This window comes from Sprattus sprattus, assembly GCF_963457725.1.
Source record: "Sprattus sprattus genome assembly, chromosome: 15".
Lineage (NCBI taxonomy): Eukaryota > Metazoa > Chordata > Actinopteri > Clupeiformes > Clupeidae > Sprattus > Sprattus sprattus.
The window spans coordinates 22823302-22841755 of record NC_137913.1 but is presented as its reverse complement, the minus strand read 5'-3'; the positions used below and the strand labels follow the sequence as shown (position 1 = coordinate 22841755).

The 18454-nt window shown below is 40.5% G+C and overlaps 1 protein-coding gene across 1 annotated transcript; it reads left to right on the top strand.

Moving 5' to 3' along the window:
* The first annotated feature begins 409 nt into the window (after positions 1-409).
* Positions 410-17817, top strand: cmya5 (cardiomyopathy associated 5). The gene is made up of 13 exons (XM_080852854.1): positions 410-853; positions 2917-8581; positions 9469-9564; positions 9680-9913; positions 10383-10405; positions 11251-11369; positions 11764-11898; positions 12211-12357; positions 12922-13069; positions 13573-13706; positions 13988-14102; positions 14432-14608; positions 15062-17817. Exons 1-13 carry the CDS (start codon positions 732-734, stop codon positions 15312-15314), a joined length of 7368 nt encoding a protein of 2455 aa, XP_080708980.1. The 5' UTR covers positions 410-731; the 3' UTR covers positions 15315-17817.
* Positions 17818-18454: the final 637 nt, after the last annotated feature.

Here is an 18454-nt window from a genome sequence, read left to right as displayed (position 1 = left end):
ATTGCATCTCTGGCTTGCTCTATTAAGTAGGGTTGCTGTTTAAACCATAGGGAGTAGCTCATCTTTTGGCCCTGTATATGAAGGTTTCTGCTTGTCGATTTGACCAAGTTTTGGACATTAACTTCATTAAAGAAGCTCTTATTTGGTGTTTTCACTCTGACACCAACTAGTAAAAGAACCAGTGGTGTGAGATTGGATCAGGGAGGTTGGCAACCCACACAATTCGTTTTATCACTGTTTTCCTCTGACAAAACACACCTAATGTATGGCCCATGCATAGTGTAAGCTCCCGTTGGAGGGTATGGTGTCGGGACCAGTTTAAAATTAGTTCTGGCTAGGTAACGGCTCCTCTACCACTTCTGTTTTGCGTTTTGAATAGGGGGCATGGTAGTTGTGCCCTTCGCTCCTCAAGATCATGTTACAGCTGCCAGCTGGTTGTTTTACCACGACTGGTTCCACTTTAAAATTTCGATAGCTGTGATTCAATGTATATAGATTGAGTACAAAACAAACACACAAGAAGACCCACTTTGGCAACCCAATACTGCTTTTGAAGCGGGGTTGAGATCAGAATGCATTTCATATCACTCGCCCAGGGTTGGGGAACACTTGCTATTTCTAGCAGGCGCTGAGTCAGGTGGACAACACCCAACTTGCAATGGTCCCAACACGAAGCTATCTTCAACACCAAAAGGGCTTTTAAAACAACAAAATATCACAAAACCAATAAAATGGATACCACTTCGAAAGAGGAAAGTGAACAATTCGAGCCAGAAATACAAGCATTACAGGACGAGGGGTCAGGAACTTTTGACGACGACGATGAGGACGAGATTGAAGAACTACACAAGAGGTAGGCTGGTGTTCGAACCAGCGTGCAGAAAAGATAGGCGACATGACTGATAATTGCTTTTTCTTTCCTCGTGGGCTATCATTACTTGCCCAAAATGCCGTTGTTGTGATCATTAGGATACACAAGACGTTAAACGTATCAAATATTTGTGGGGCAGAGAGGGTGTGCTATTTTGGAATGACGGATGACGCATTAACTGGAAGTCCTGAACTTAATGTAATTGACAGACCAATAATGTAAAGTAACTATATACAACTCTACCACGAAAGAGCTAAAAGCGTAATAAAAAAATGATTTGCCAGCTAGATAGACTAGCTCTTCGACTGATGGGTGCAGGTCAGCTAGTGAGATGCATCTATCATAAGTGGGTAGAATTTATGGCAAGTCTTATGGCAGTTTGACAGAAGGTCAAGTCTTAATTCTTGACCATGTTTTAGGCTTATGAGTTGTATCCTAGCAGTCATATACACCAATTTAAACTACTACCAGGTTTAATAATTGACACATTTTAAACTGTAAAGTTATGAAAGATTGACAATAGAATGTATTAAACACGATTATCATACTGAGTTTTATTTAGTCATTTTCATTATCATATTTGTGACACCTAATGACTTCCACTTCACTTCAACTAAAATTGTGTCCACAGAGGAGGGTTCAATCATTCATAAGTAATACAAATATATTTGTTTTAAAAATGAGTGAGATTGTTTTCCAGAAGGCAGACAGACTGTGATACGTTTTATAGTTTTTGAATATTTTAAATCTTAATGTTAATATCTCCTCTGTCACAACCATGATATCTCAACACTGTCATTATTTGAAAATTTCAAAGATTTTTGTTCTTATGAAGTAGGTTCTGTTAGCAGCTAGCATCAACAACAAAAATGAAACGGCTACTACATAAATTATATTTTGTACTTAAGGCCTTATTTGTCAACACCGTCTGATGTCAACAGATTTTTTCCTTATGTTAAAATTAAAATGTAAAAAAAAAAAAAAAAAACATCTTCACTATTATGTCTCTTCGAATGCATTAACTGATTGATTTAAAGTATTAAACTATTCAAATAAATACAAATCCAGGCTCTTGTCACCATTGACAGTGTTGACAAAAAGCTAAAAGGTACATTTTGAGTTGGGAGGTTGTGCTAAAACAGATTATTACATGTTAAATACATTCATGCAGTGTTACTTATCATAGCATAGAGTTTAAAATGTTCAAGCTTTGCATGATGTTTTATCCCATGTCACTAATACATTGAATTGTTCAGGGAATGCATAAACTGTTAAGCATGAAAAAAGGAGATATCTCAGCCTTAGTTTCCTTTTGAAATCCCAGCTTGGTTAATCTTAAATCCTTTTGGACATTAACAGTTTCAAATCTCTACAGAGCCCAATTTAACAAGTTGTTTAAACAATCTAGATATTTGGATGGTGGATTGTGCTCTTTTTTATAGGTTCCTCATAATTGCGTCTAAAAATGTTGACAGACAGCCTTTTCACAAAAAAGAAATATTGTTTCTAGCAATACATTTAAAAAAAATAATATATTATGCAATAGCTTTCTAACAACCAAGAGCTATTCATTCATTCATACCACATAATTATAAAGACTGCTTTTTTCATACACATTCCATATGGATTGCCTGTGTCACAGCTATCTGTGGGGTCAAGCTAAAGTTTCTAAGAATGTGGATGATGTATGTAAACTGTGAAGTTAAGGCACCTTGTCAACTTTATCTCAGTTTGTACCTCTGTTTGAAGTTGTGAGAGTGTGCAATGCATGACATGTGCATGTTCCATGTACCATTACAGGTAAATAATACGTTTAATAGCCCATTGAAATGCTTGATCTTAGAGCAGTTGCAAACCTGCACACCTTCATGCATCGTTAAGTACCCGTCACATCTTAATCTCAAGTTACCATGTTCTGAAATGTATCCTGCCTTACATATTACCTATCAGTCAACAAGTGTCCTACTTTACAGTAACATAATACATTGTGTTCCACTAGATGCGTTTGGATGCCATTCATTATTTTTCCATTTTCACATTTGCAGTTTGAAGGAAGTAGTCAAAGACCCATATGTCAAGCCCAAGCTTCAGTGCCTTATGGTGGACCAATCCTTCTCCATGGTGACGGTGCAGAGTGAGGACAGTGGGATTGTCTGGGAGACTGCCTCCAGCAGGTGTTCCACTCCCTGGGCGTCCGAGGCAAGCTCGCCATCTGACAGCCTGGAAAGCTCAGGGGCGCAGGGAAAGATCACCATCATCATGGACGAGGATAACATTGTGAGGAAGCGCAGGAGAACTGGCAGGAGCAGGTTGGGTGACAGGCTCAAGAGGCCCGGCTCCAGAACGGCTGCATACGGAACTGAGAGACCAGCGATGGTAGAGGTGTCTGTGCCCAATGTGAGGCCTGAAAACGACAAGCCATCAGAAGTGAAAGTGGATCAAGATCAGGAGCTGTTCAGCCTCATCTCAGAGGGTTATGAGATCCTTAACATTGTGGTGCCATCAAAACTTCCCACAGTGGACGAAGAAGAGACCAGTGATCTGGTGGACAATTTGTCCTTTTTACAGCACACCCCAAAGATTAAGTCCAGAAGAATACCAGCTGCAGCGCCTGCAGGGATTATAGAGATAAGCGCCCAGGAAATAGAGGATAGGGAAAAGGCCCAAGCAGACAAAGATGCATCAGAGGCCTTGAAACAGGCCAAGAAAGAGAGGCCCGACGTAGATTATCTAGAGAAATTCACAATGGTCGATTCACATGTGCCTAGTGAACAGCTTAGTCCTTCAGAGGTCCCTGAGCAAGATGACATCATCCAAGAGCCTGAACACTTGAAACATCAAGAGGAATCAAAGCCTGAGCCTAATCCATCCGACATAGAGGAAAGCTTCGTGATCGTCACAGATGATGACATTGCGAGCGAGCATCTGGATGAGGTGTTCTACGCCAATACTGGATGCATGGCAGAAGAAAATGCAGAAGAGGATGACAGCCGTGGAGGACTAAACGATTCACCAAGATCATTAAAAGAGAGTGGCTCAGCCTTGTTCGGCAGCCAGGAGACAATTCTCATACCTGTATTCCTGCCTGAAGGTCCTGCAAAGATTATAGATCAATGTCTTCTGGAAGAGCCAAGGGCTTTGTCATTCCTTTACACTGACCTCTATGATGAGGCCATGGGAGTCAGAGGGAGAGATGATGACCACTCAGATGTTGAGAGCACTGTGTCTGAGAAATCCTACAAGAGAAGTTTTTCTGCTGACGAGGAAGAAGAAGGTTACCTGGAAAAGTTTATCTTGAAGGATGAGACTCCAACGACAGAGGATCCCCCTAAAGTCATCGATGACACAGAGGCAGGGAGAATCATCTGGCCACAGAACAAGTTTGAACTCACTGGATGTTTGAAGCGAGTGGAGGAGGTGGATGATTCAGGCGAGGATAAGACAGAGATTACGCCAACTGAACAAATGACAGAAAGTCAAAAAGCCCAACCAGAGGATACAGGAAAGCAAGAGAAAGTCAGTCAAGAGCCCATAACCGAGGCTACTGATGAAAGTAAAATTGAGCAGGAAAAAGAGGGTGAGACAGAGGTCTGTGTTGGAAATCACTGTGAACCATGTGATTCAGAAACAGTTATCCATGAGTCAGCAGGATGTGTAATTCAGCCAGATTTCAGGAGCTTGTTATTGGAGGAGAGAGCTGAGACAGTCGTAGACATTAAGAAGCATGATGACATACCAGAAAAGGTAGAAGATTCAAAAGAGACACCAGGCGAAACAAAGGACATTTCTGGAACAATTTTGGAAAAATTTCCAGTTGTGCCAAATGAAGTGTACCAGAAGTCTGAATCAGAGGAGGTGAAGAAAGATACCATCAAGGAACCAGTACATTCCCAGGACTTGAAAACCTCAAGCCCAGAGGATGTATCAGAAAAAACAAGTGAAACGCCCATAATAATTGAGGAGCCTTCAGTTAAAAAAATGGAAGAGGTAACTGAAGTACAGTCAGAAATTCCCTCAGTTGAGACCCCAGGTCCTGAGGTTGTAACTGTGAAAAACAAAGTGTCAGATAAAACTGTTAATGATGCAGTGACAGAAATTCCTTCAGTTGATACACCAGGTCCTGACGTTGTAACTGAGGAAAACAAAGTGTCAGATAAAACTGTTACTGATGCAGTGGCAGAAATTCCTTCAGTTGAGATCCCAGGTCCTGAGGTTGTAACTGTGAAAAACAAAGTTTCAGATACAGCTATGGATGATGTAGTAGCAGAAATTCCATCAGTTGAGACCCCAGCCCCAGAGGATGTATCAGAAAAAACGCCCATAATAATTGAGGAGCCTTCGGTAAAAAAAAAGGAAGAGGTAACTGAAATGAAGATATCGAAAGAACCTGTAAATGAAGACACTGAGGTGAAAAAGTCAGATGAGATTGTAGCTGAACAAGCTAGACCAGACATTGAAAGTCAAGTTGAAGTCAAAGAAACAGTCATTAGGGAAGAAGATTCCACAGTTCCAATTGCTAAGTCAGAGGTTATTGTTATAGGACCTGAAGCCATAGAAGACAGTGAGGATGTCCAACCTCCAAGTGCTGTGTCAGCAGAACAGCCTAGAACAGACGGTATAAGTCAAGTTCCAAATGAAGTCGCAGGAGTCAGCAACGACATCATTTCTCAAAAGAAAACAGAGAATTCTACCGTGGCTGCTGCCACAATTATAGAAGAGGATGTGATTAAGGGTGTAACTGAGGTAGAAACTGAGGACCTCAAGCCTGATACAACAGAGCAGGAAGAGGTCACAGAAACATTATTGGATGATAAAAGTGAAGCCATAGAGAAGACAGTAAAAGATGATAGTTTAATAAGTGTTGCTAAAGACACCATGGACGCCTCAGAGCCTCAGTTGTCTGTGGAACTTCCTCAAAGTGGAGTTCAAGAAGAAGTAGATGTGATTCAGGAGCAAGAACTTGATAAACCTGTGGAGAAGATGAGTGAAGCATCTGAACTACTTCAAGGAATAAGCCCTGCATTGCATGCTAATGCAGAAGTAATTAGCGCTGGTCCTGAGCCTGAGAATGGGGAAGAAATGAACCACGCCACTGAAACACCATTAGAAAAAGTTCACTATTTGACTGAGTCTGAGGAACCAGTTGATAAAACTGAAGAGAAAAATAAAAAATCTGAAGCCTCTAATGAAATGGCCACTGTATTGCAGGTAAACACAGACATCGTTTGGGATGCTCACGAACCTAAGCAAGTAGAAGATAAACAATCCACTGTCATACTTTCCCCAAGTAATATTGAAACAATTGACTTAGTCGTTGCTAACAGGGAAAAGCTTGCTGAGGCTGGAGTGACAATAACCAAGCATGACGTAAAACAGGCACCGAGGAGAAGAGGCAAGGGAGCTGTTGTACCAATCATAGAGGTTGTTCTGGGTAAAGTACCATTACCTCTGGACATGGCGACTGAAAACCAGTTACCTACAAGTAAACCAGAAATGCCACCTGTAGTGTCAGGACTCAAGGAAAGTGAAGAGCCTGTGATCAGAACTACAGAGGGAGTTACCAGTGTTCAGAAAGATTTGAAACAAGAAGTCTTACCAGAGACTGACGTAGAAAGTGATAAAGAAGCTGTGCAACAGTCAGAAGAGGTTGAACCTGAGGTCAGAGAGCTACAAGCTTTAGACAAACCCAAAGTAGAGGTAGATGTTATGCCCGAGAAAGTAAATGAAGAAAGTATTGTACCAACAGAAGCAGGTGGTGACAGTCAAATAGAAATTACACAGGAAGATATAAAATTTGTTGTGGAAGAACTGGACTCAGTAAAACCAGACATTGCAGTCTCAGGTAAGATATTGAGTGATGCAGTGGCAGAAATTCCTTCAGTTGAGACCCCAGGTCCTGAGGTTGGGAGTGCAGAAACCAAAGTGCTAGATAAAACTGTTAGTTGTGTAGGGGCAGAAATACCGTCAGTTGAGACACCAGATGAGGTTGTAACTGTGGAAAACAAAGTTTCAGATACAACTTTGGACGATGTAGTGGCAGAAATTCCATCAGTTGAGACACCAAATGAGTTTTTGATTGTGGAAAACAAAGTGTCAGATAAAACTGATATGGTGGCAGAAATTCCCTCAGTTGAGACCGCAGACCCTGAGGTTGTTACTGTGGAAAAAGTTTCAGATAAAACTGTTAGTTGTGTTGGGGCAGAAATACCCTCGGTCGAGAAACCAGATGAGGTTGTAACTGTGGAAAAAGTTTCAGATAAAACTGGTACTGATGTAGTAGCAGAAATTCCTTCAGTTGAGACCCTAGGTCCTCTGGTTGTGAGCGCAGAAACCAAGGTCCCAGATAAAACTGTTAGTAGTGTAGGGGCAGAAATACCGTCGGCCGATAAACCAGATGAGGTTGTAACTGTGGAAAACAAAGTTTCAGATACAATTGCTGACGATGTGGTAGCAGAAATTCCATCAGTTGAGACCCCAGGTCCTGAGGTTGTAACTGAGGAAAACAAAGTGTCAGATAAAACTCTTAATGATGCAGTGGCAGAAATGCCTTCAGTTGAGATCTCAGGTCCTGAGGTTGTGAGCGCAGAAACCAAGGTGCCAGATAAAACTGTTAGTAGTGTAGGGGCAGAAATACCCTTGGTCGATAAACCAGATGAGGTTGTAACTGTGGAAAACAAAGTTTCAGATGCAATTGCTGACGATGTAGTAGCAGAAATTCCATCAGTTGAGACCCCAGGTCCTGAGGTTGTAACGCAGGAAAACAAAGTGTCAGATAAAACTCTTAATGATGCAGTGACAGAAATTCCTTCAGTTGAGACCCCAGGTCCTGAGGTTGTTACTGAGGAAAACCAAGTGTCAGATAAAACTGTTAGTTGTGTAGGGGCAGAAATATCCTCTGCCGTGACACCAGATGAGGTTGTAACTGCAGAAAACAAAGTTTCAGATACAACTTTGGACGATGTAGTGGCAGAAATTCTATCAGTTGATACACCAAATGAGTTTTTGATTGTGGAAAACAAAGGGTCAGATAAAACTGATATGGTGGCAGAAATTCCCTTAGTTGAGATCACGGGTCCTGAGGTTGTAACTGTGGAGGAAGTTTCAGATAAAACTGTTATTGATGCAGTAGCAGAAATTCCCTCAGTCGAGACCACCGGCCCTGAGGTTGTAACTGCTGAAAATAAAGCAGTAAGGACACCATCACCTTCAGCAGCTCCAGCTCTTGTAAAAGTCGAGGAGGTGACAACTGAGGATCGGGAAGAGGGAGAGCCAGAGGGCCCAGTGTTTTCTCCCCTCCGAAGCTTCTCTCCTCAGGAGGACCTCTCAGTCCTTCCCGAGCCAGAGTGCCTCAAAGATCCAGAGTATCATGATGAAACTGCAGAGGAGCTTGGTTATGAGATTGTCGCTCCACAAGAGACCACGGAGTATCCTGGTGTGGACACAGAGGTCATCCCTGAGAAGGAAGAGGATGAATGCCTTGCAGAGGGGGACATGGGCAAGGTCTTAGAGGAAGAGGCTGCTGAAGATGTCCTGGAGGCAGACTATGAGATTATTGAGGCGTCAGAGAGTATTCAGCTGTCAGAGGAAGATCAGGCTAAAATCCAATTACTGGATACCTTCTGTCTTGTGTGCCAGTGCCCAGTTATGATGATGGAAGAACATCAAAATCATGACGTGTGCCGTTTGGATAAAGCGTATGAAGACCTGAAGGTCAGTATCATTGTGTTTACAAATATTATTCCTATTGTTGTGATCTTTCTTAGTAAGTAAAACACTACACAAATATTTTACATGTTATTTTACGTTATATTTTATCATCTACAGTATATGATATATATTTTCACTTTACAGTTAAGTACATTGTGTAGTTGGAAGTTATTTATGGGATATGTGATAAAAGACATTATACCAATGTTACAATCGTATATTGAGTTATATGGTGTAAGAAGTGATGACTCTTCAATAATCAACTCTTTGATCACGTCCTCAGTCAAGGGATGTTTGTCTCAATGACTTCTCCCGTCACAGTACACTGCAGTAATGAGGTCACCTTCTGTTTTGATGTGTGGGAAAGGTCTTGTGTGACATCATCCGGGGGCATAGTGATATATGATCTGTCTCTACAGTCTCAGGGGTCCTTGATCGTAAAGTCACTCGTCCCATATTACCAGGAGAGCTAAAGCTCTTTTAAACTATCTGATGATGTGTTGTCTTTATTTCAAGAGATGACAGGAATATTGATACCTGATGGACTTTACATAACCTTTTCACTTAGTTGAGCAAGTGCCATAAATTTTCCACCGTTTTCCTGAAAATTACTTTACATCTTCAGAGGACATGCTGTAATTATTTGAAATTATTCTCACCATACTTTGCTTCACTGTTTGTCATGTTTTATTTATAGTCATAGAAAAAAACCTTCATGTTTTATTCCCCCCACCAGTGAAAGACACATTGTCTGTATGAGACTGCAGTCCATCTTGCATGTCTTTTGTCCACCTTGTTGTATGTCAATATCCTCAGACTCAATTGATTTATTCATCAAAACAACCTTTGTAAATCTTCATGCAGCATCATGTTTATATCTTTTTTGACAGGACCATCTTAGCAGTCGGATATCTACATTGCAAGAAAGATCTGAAAATATTGAGGACATGGTTTCAGAGATTGAGCTGGCCTACAATTCAGTGGAGGTACTAGACCTGATATATGATATGAAATATATGTATTTTAAGTATGTCTCTAGTTATATGGAGAGCAAATAGCCACCTCCATTTCTGAAAGCTTACTTCCTTGAATTTTTCAAAGGAACATTGCAAGACCAACGAACAAGCTATGGACGATCAGAACGAGGAAATGCTGAAACTGGTGATGGATCAGTACAATGAGATGTCTAACGCAATGGAGGAGGAGAAGAAGGCAAAGCTTGAGAAGCTCTACGACCAGATTGTCTCATTTCAAGAAAGTATCGACACTGCCAAAGAGATGCTGGAGAAAAACGTATCGCTAGAGGATGAGTCTGACCCCTTCATGTTCGTGATTGTAAGTGAAGTCTATCCATGTTTTAACATCCAGCTTCAAATGTATCATTTATAAGATGCTTTTTTCCCCAGCGCAAATGAAAGTGACTTGAAAGTAAGAACAGAACCTTTTGAAATTATTTACTGTAATTATATTTTACAAAGTACTAATATTTTTCACAGAATAATGAACAGGTTGATTATAACTGATTATACACACAATCAGTATGATTTTGTAGATTCTTTTTGACAAGATATTTAAAATAAATGTGAAAATGTGCACAGATTTGCAAAAAGTGGTAGAAATACTAAATCAGTGATGCTTCACAGTTCAAAACAGTAAGGAATAACAGTAGTTAAATGTAATTTCATCATACATATTCATATTTCATGACAGAATTCCTGCAAATTGGTCCTACTTTTAAGGTTGTTTCAGAATATATCCCCTTAGAGTACATGTAATCAAAAAAAATCTTCTTTTCCATTCCCAGTCATCCAAAGACAAAAACATGAGGTAATCTAAAATGAAATATATACATGCTGTACTACCAAACTTGCATAACTTTGCATTGCTGCATTTGTGCCAAGAATTTCTGAGTAGACGAAGCAGAATGTATATAAATTAACGACATATTTTTTTTTATCAATACAGTAAAGTTGTGTGATTATTAGACACTTCTCGTGACAGAATGACACTACTAACAGATATATACCAGTTAATGACATATTAATGATGTCTCTAAAAGGATTGCTTGAGGATGTTGGATAGTCAGTGTGTGGTGTTGGGCTGCTGTTGGAGATATTCAGCCGTTGTCTCCTTATTGATTTGTCCGAAATGTCTTTGTCCCTTGGTATGATGTGTTAATTCACCCTCAATGCAAAATCGCGAATCAAGATTAATCAGCATGTCTATATGTAGTCCACGCTGTTCTGGAATAAAACAGCTGCTACATTAACAGAGTCTAGAAGTTCTCATCAAATGTCCTGCATGGCTTCAGACTCGCAGCCTGTGCTGTCTGTGGAGTTCTTCACAGTGCTTTTTATGTCCAAATGTCTCAATATACAAGATGTGTGGACGGCTGTGGTTATGTTATGTTATTGTGAACTTCAGATTACATGAGAACACTTTTATCATATAGTTTACAGTACATTATTCTGTAGTTCCATCTGCCAACTGTTAATCCTTTTCTTGATTTGTTGGGTTGTGTTTGTGTGGAATTAACAATACTTCAAGTCAGCTTTCAATGATGTATTTATAAGACTTCACGCTTTGTGGCATTGTAATAATTACTGTATGTGTATCATCAAATGATTTAGCAGCTTTCCCTTTGAACTAAAACTGCAGTCATTTCTTAACAGCCTTGCCAAAGCTTTGGAGTCTACAATGTCTTTGGAACTTGGGCTACGTGGACTTTCTGTATTTGATGATTATGCCAAGGGCTCAGGAAATGGCCAGAAGCATCGTAAAGGCATTCCAGGTGTGTTTGCATTGTTTGTTGGGTTAAAGGTGCAGTTTGCTATTCTTATCCCATACACCTTTTACCACATTAAGCAAATTGCTCCTCGTGGTCTTCTAGCTGTCCATTTACTGTTTGTGCTCAAAAAACCTCTGGTGTTCATACACAGCCCTGCCCCTTCAAATGGGACACAAACATAGATAAACAATCCCAGCCAATCAACACAGTGCTTCAGGAGCATGGAAGGGAGGGGTGTAATTTGATTGACCGTTGAGCTCTAATATCAACAACCTTTTGCAAAACCAAATCTTTAAATGTATCTTATACTGTATGTGTCTTGTTATTTTTTTTGTACGTTCATATTTGACTACGTAATACATAACAGTGCTTGTCTTTGGATATGTTGGTGCCACAGTGCCACAGAAACCACATCTTCAGCCCCAAGAAGCCAACTCTGCTACTTCTAACTCTGTCACTGTATACTGGACAGTCAATGAAGGGGATATCATTGACTGCTTCCAGGTGTACTGCATGGAGGACCCTCAAGGAGGTACACACACATACACACACAAACATGCACACTCACACGCACACGCACATGCACATGCACATGCACATGCACACGCACACGCACACGCACATGCACATGCACATGCACATGCACATGCACATGCACATGCACAAGCACATGCACATGCACATCCACAGATGTACACATATAAACAGAAGTCATATAAAAAAAAACATTTCTTTAGAGTGAGTTTTTTTTTTTAAATGAATTTGAATTTGATTAAACTGTGCAGTAGAACAAATGCTCTTGAGGAAAACTGTGAGCAGACTGTATTTTCTCTCTCTCCCCCAGCCATCTCTGAGGAGTACAGGGTGACAGTGAAAGAGAGCTACTGCACTCTGGAGGAACTGGATCCAGACAAGAGTTATAAGGTGTGGGTAATGGCTGTGAACTATACAGGATGCAGCCTGGCTAGTGAGAGACTATCCTTCAAAACCGGTGAGTTTATTTCTGCATGTATGGCTCATGACACTTGATGGTTGTATAATATAGTGGGTAATCGGGAGCAGGAGATGCCTGATAAATGTGTGTAACTGTGGTCATTAGTCAAATGCCAGAATTAGCTAAGCTTACTCAATGTTAAGGTCATTCTACAGGAAATACAATTTCAAATGTCACTGGTCAGACTACTATCAAGTGGAAGATTTTCATTAATTATATAACTGTAAAAAGTATGTTGAATGATGAACGACTAGCATACGCAGGTGTATTAGGTCAAAGAAAGACATACTGAAGCAAAAGTATATGCTGATGGATGAATTGAGATTGGTTTGTGTCTGTGTGTATGTCTCTCGTGTGTGTGTGTGTGTGTGTGTGTGTGTGTTTGTGTGTGTGTATGTGTATGTATGTGAGTGTGTATGCGTGTGTGTGTGTGTCTGTGTGTGTGTATGTGTATGTGTGTGTGTGTGTGTGTGTGTGTGTGTGTGTGTGTGTGTTTGTGTCTCTGTGTGTGTGTGTGTGTGTGTGTGTGTGTGTGTGTGTTCATGTGTATGTCTTCCACAGCTCCATCTGTACCAGTGATCCAGCCCAAAGAGTGCACCGTCCTGTGGGACTCGGCCACCCTGCGCTGGACCACAGAGCAGCCATCTGCCGCGGAGAGCTTCACGCTGGAGTACTGCCGCCAGTACGCCTGTGAGGGAGAGGGCCTCAGGTCGGTCACACAGCACTGTAAGAAAAACATACATACAAACCCCCAGAGAACATGCAGGGGCACAGTGTAAAACTGCCTGTCATGTTGCTCCATCCCACGGTCTGAGCTGGGCCAGTTCAGTTCATAAGTTATAAGTACCTCCAAGCTCACAGGCTGTGCTTATGTGCTAACGGCAGACACAGAACTGGTAGAAAGATGGGGGCTGTCTCAGTATGGCCTACTCAACTGTTTGCATAAACATGCCTTAGAAGCTTTTTCTGAACTGTTACGGTTTGTGAATTGTTCTCAGTGTGTTGGCTTGGTGTCTGACCTTTGTGTTTGTAGCCAGGGAACACACATGTCGAAAATGTTATACCTGCACTGTGTTGTAAGTCGCTTCAGATAAAAGCATCTGCTAAATGAATAAATGTTAATACAGTGGCGCTTTAACAAAAGCAAGTGGTACCTAATGACACCGTTGTGACTGTTAGTTTGCTTGAACTCAAACGTGTGTATCTGGCTAGGTCTATTTCTGGGATAAAAGGCTTTGAGCAGAGAGTTCTGCTGCAGCCCAATGAGAACTACCTGTTCTACATCAAAGCTGTCAACTCCGCGGGAGCCAGTGAGCAGAGCGAGGCTGCCCTCATCTCTACCAGAGGTCAGCCAGCAACACCTACACCACTTTACATGTTCCAAAGTCTCTACCAAAGGGATTCGCCAGAAATAAAATGCTGACCATGATTTGGACTAATTTATAAGCTCAGGGTTTGGGACACTCAGCTCCGTAGGGGGCAATTTGTCAGCCCTCTGTGTTTGTTTTGCATAACATGAACTGGTCCACTTTTGGGAAGAATGAATCACCCCCCTTCCTCACCCTTAACCCTGGCTGTTTTCCTTACAATTCAAGAAGTTTAAGAAACCCTTTTTGGCCTTGTTTAGGAACAAATTTCCATTTGCTGAAAGAGACAGCCAGTCCAGCACTTAGGCTGTCAGAGGATAAGATCACAGTGTCGTACCCACAGGACAGCTTCAGTGAAATGGCTTCCATTAATGAGTAAGTGAAAACCAGCAGTTTGTGTGTTCTCACTGAAATTGTATTAAAAAAAAGAAAAGTAACTGTATATACACAAATGTTTTATATACAGTACTGTATATATGTTTATATATATATATATATATATATATATATATATATATATATATATATATATATATATATATATCATTTTATATACACATACACATTAAATGTTCTCTTGTCAATGTGTCCAAATGTCTTTCACTGTTGCTCATGTGGGTGGTTAATGCAAGTCTCAAACCAACTGGAGTGCTTCCCTGAATACTGCTGCTTATCCTCACACTGCTGTTTACCGCTGTCTCCAGATGTCCAGCCATTCTGGGAGAGCTCTTCCCATTGAAAGGGTACTATTACTGGGAGACAGTGGTGTCAGGCTGCTCATCCTACCGCCTTGGTGTGGCATATAACTCAACCCCCAGTGACAGCCTTCTGGGAGAGAACAGTACCTCCTGGTGTCTGCACTGTGTTCCCACATCAAGCAGGTACAAAGTTGTTTACATGTTGTCTCACGGCAAATTACGCTGTCCAAAGCAGCTTAATATGCATACATGTCATCACTGTTTGAAACATTGGCTACTAGCGTTTTCCATTGATGACATACTTTAACAGTATAGCGATGGGGCAGGGAGGGTTGCATGGCCTTGTTCTTTCATTAGTTTACTCTGGAAGGACACAGTTCTTTGGTCCATGGTAGCTTCAGCTTGTTTGTACATGTTAACAAGATCGGGATGAGTGATCTTTATGCATTTCTTCAGTATGATGAGACATTGATAAAGCCTAGATCATTCAATGCCATTCTATTCTATTCAGTTCTGTGCTGTCTTCCTCTAGTTTGCTCTAACCACTGATGCTGTGATGTGATGGTTCATCATTATTTATAAATGACTAATATCTCCCCTTCTCCTCAACTCTTAACCTCCTCTCTGGCATCACAGCTGCAGGTTTGAGCTGCTCCACAACAGTGTGCAGACCGACATTTTCCTTGTGGACGTGCCGACCCATATCGGAACCCTGCTGGACTTTACCCAAGGGCGTCTGGCGTTCATCAATGCCCAGAATGGCCACCTCCTGGGCTCCACGCAGCACAGGTTCACAGAGGCCTGCCATGCTGCCTTCGGCCTGGAGAGCCCAGGAAGCCTGAGCCTTCACACACTGCTGGAGGTGCCAGAGTTCGCAAGGCACTGCTAGGGCATCTGGTTAGCTTATCTCCCCTCAGTGACGTACTCCCAAAGTCTGCCTTTATAGCAGGTCCATTTCTGTGATTGCGAATAGAAACCTTTCTCACTCTAGAACTTTTGTTTTTACCGGGCAGAAAAGAGTGTGTTTAGTTGGTGTGACTGGGTTGTACTTTGGGTTGAAGAAGTAGAAAAACAGCCTTTGTTTTCTACCAATGTTTGCTGAGTATATTTTATTGAAATACCATGCGATTTGCATTGAAATAAAGAAATATTTTGTAAATATGGGAAACTTTATTAGAGAAATTGATTGAATAGATTGAAAAATGTATTTAATCATTTGTTAGATACCTTTTACAGAATTAATATTTACACTTTAACCCTGTAATTTAGGTTTCTGTACTAACAGGGCAGTGAGCCACCAGAATATCAACGTATTTGTTTATGTTTGACATAAACATTTCAGAACTATGTCTATGCATTTTTTTTTCTTCTTTTCAACAAGTCACACCTTTTCAGTTTAATGTTTTCTATACTATTAAGTGTACATACTTTGTATCACAATTTGACTCGTCTGTTTTCCTTTATTGTAAATGGATACCTCTTATGGGTGTGCCCTATGAAATAGCCTATTTTTGTATTTGAATGAGGAGTACTGAGAAAATAAAATGTCTGTATTAGCAAAAGTCAAATTAAAGTACTCCTCTGCTGCAGATAAACTTTTATCTGAGAATTAAATGTTATTATTTCAAATCATAAACATAAATATTACATATGAAAGTAATCCATATGCATGTTGTTTTTTGCAACTGAATAGGGAGAATGTAGTGACCTGTGACTGTATGTTTTTATGGGGCCAGAGGCAAGCAGACTAGTTTGTGAAGCAGATATTTATTTCAGATAAACTAGGCAATTATTTATTTAAGTGATCTCTGAGTCTCAGGATTCACACTGTCATGGAAATCCTGGAAAAGGCATGTCATTTTAAAATCCATTTTTTTTAGACCTGGAAAAGTCCAGAAGTAAATTAATTTGAAGTTATGGAAGTCATGTCATTTGATTTAGTCATATGTAAGTCTAAAGTCTAAATGAATTATGTTATTGTACTCTTCCACTGATCATGTTTTCTTGTGTGAATGTCTGCAGGGTGATGTAGTTTCCACTTGAATTGATGTAGCTTAAAGGAACACTATGCAGCAATTTGACACTTTTTGAAATTCATTTTGATAGCATATGGTCATGTGGAGGACAGATAAACACCTGTGTTTTCCCCAATAGCCATCCAAGATATGCCCTATGTAGTTCTGTAAACTGGGCTGGAATACCCTGCAAGAATGGAAGGAAAGTTTTCACAACACGACATTGCTAGCTAAACTGCTAAAAGACACCAGTTAGTGTGTTGGCAAGGTTCTATCAGTGTCAAATGGGATGTTGGTGGTGTTTGCAAGGTTTTTGCATGCCAGTTTTGGAACAGAACTGCTGCTTTAACAAGCCTTACAGAAAAAAATGCAAAGGTTGTTTATTTTCATTCAATAATTAGAACCAACATGTGGCGTAAAGTACACATTTTGTGTGATTGTAGGTTGTGAAAGGCCATAGAAATATTATTATAGAAATCAATGGCAATGAAAATGGGTGGGAACCCTGGAGTCTGAATGCACACCAATTATGCTGTTTTGGAGTGCAGTTGTTGGCGCATATTATCCACTAGATGTCTCTGAAGATCTTTTAATTTAATTTTTTGGCATTTGTACGTCACCAGTTTTATATTTTTCTGTAATACATGTATCCTGCACCCAACTGCCAAAACAAAGCACATTTATTTAAATTATTAAAGTGAAATCCAATCAATGTACTAACAAGTTGTTATGCTTTGAAAGGCAGTGACAATGTCTGTAAACACAGGCAGCACTATACCTTAGGAGAAGGTGTGCTTACAAAATGATGGACATATTTACAACAGAAACTAAAAATAGTCACAAATTGTTAAACTATGGGGTTTGATTCACAACTGGTACGGTAGTCTGAAAACAGATAGACAACACTACTGTATCAGAAGGAACCAGCTTACAGATGGAACAAACCGACATGTGCATGAACTCAAAGCATGGCGTAGTTTCCAAGCACTGGCGTGAAAATTACACAAATTGTTCATGTTTCTTTTTTAAATACTGCCAAAGGTGGTCAAAAATACAATCAATATTGTTTTTAGTATTGTGTTGAATATGTTGTATATTACTATTGTTCTTTTTCTTTATCCATCATATCTGTGGAAGTTGGTTTGATGGACCTCTGATGGGAGATGTTTGATTGCAAAATTTGTTTTAAGAAAACTGAACCTCTCTTTTAATTGACTCCCCCAAGAAATTGGCGTGATACACTGCTTGTTGAATTTTTTTTATTTGTACTTTCTGGTTCTGAGTGAGCCTCACACGCAAACTATGCTGAAACAGTTTACTTTTCCAATGACACGTCACTGCTGAGAATAATTAAATGATTGCTTTCTGGCCAGTGTTCTTGTACGTCTCCTCCTTTTAATGTAATTTGTTTCTAGGGGTAAATAGGAGCGGGAGCAGTCGCTGGGGAAGCCAGACCAACGGAGACAAGGACGGGGGGGGGGGAGTGAAAAAGACAGATCTTTCACTTCCTAATCAGGTTTATTTCCACCACGATGTGCGCTTTCAGCATGTGCGCACGCATTCTTAGGGGGGTGTGGTGGGTTAAGGACTGCCTAATGGATTCCATGTGACGTCCCCGCCAGCAGACTCCTTGTGCTCGCCACATGCTGCAGATGCTTTCTGGGCGTCCGTCTCGAAAAAGCGGAACGTGTTTGGGATGGAGAAATTCAATTCAAACTTATCAAGGTCCAAACCAAGTTTCCCCATGACAGCGCGTAGTGAACTGAGCGCAGGCTTTGAAGATTGTCTCGCTCCTGGTGCATTTTTGCGACTGGGAAGCCTCCTGGAAAATGTGAGGTTCTAGTAAAACATCATCTAAAAGCCTGTGCTATTTTTGTCATTATCATCAACAGTCATTACGCTACAACAGAGCAACAAATTACAGAATTTTATTGCATATATTCCATTCGTTTAGGAAGTCCTGAAAATAGTGTAACGTGTCTGACTATTTAGCATAATGAAACATTTAAAACAA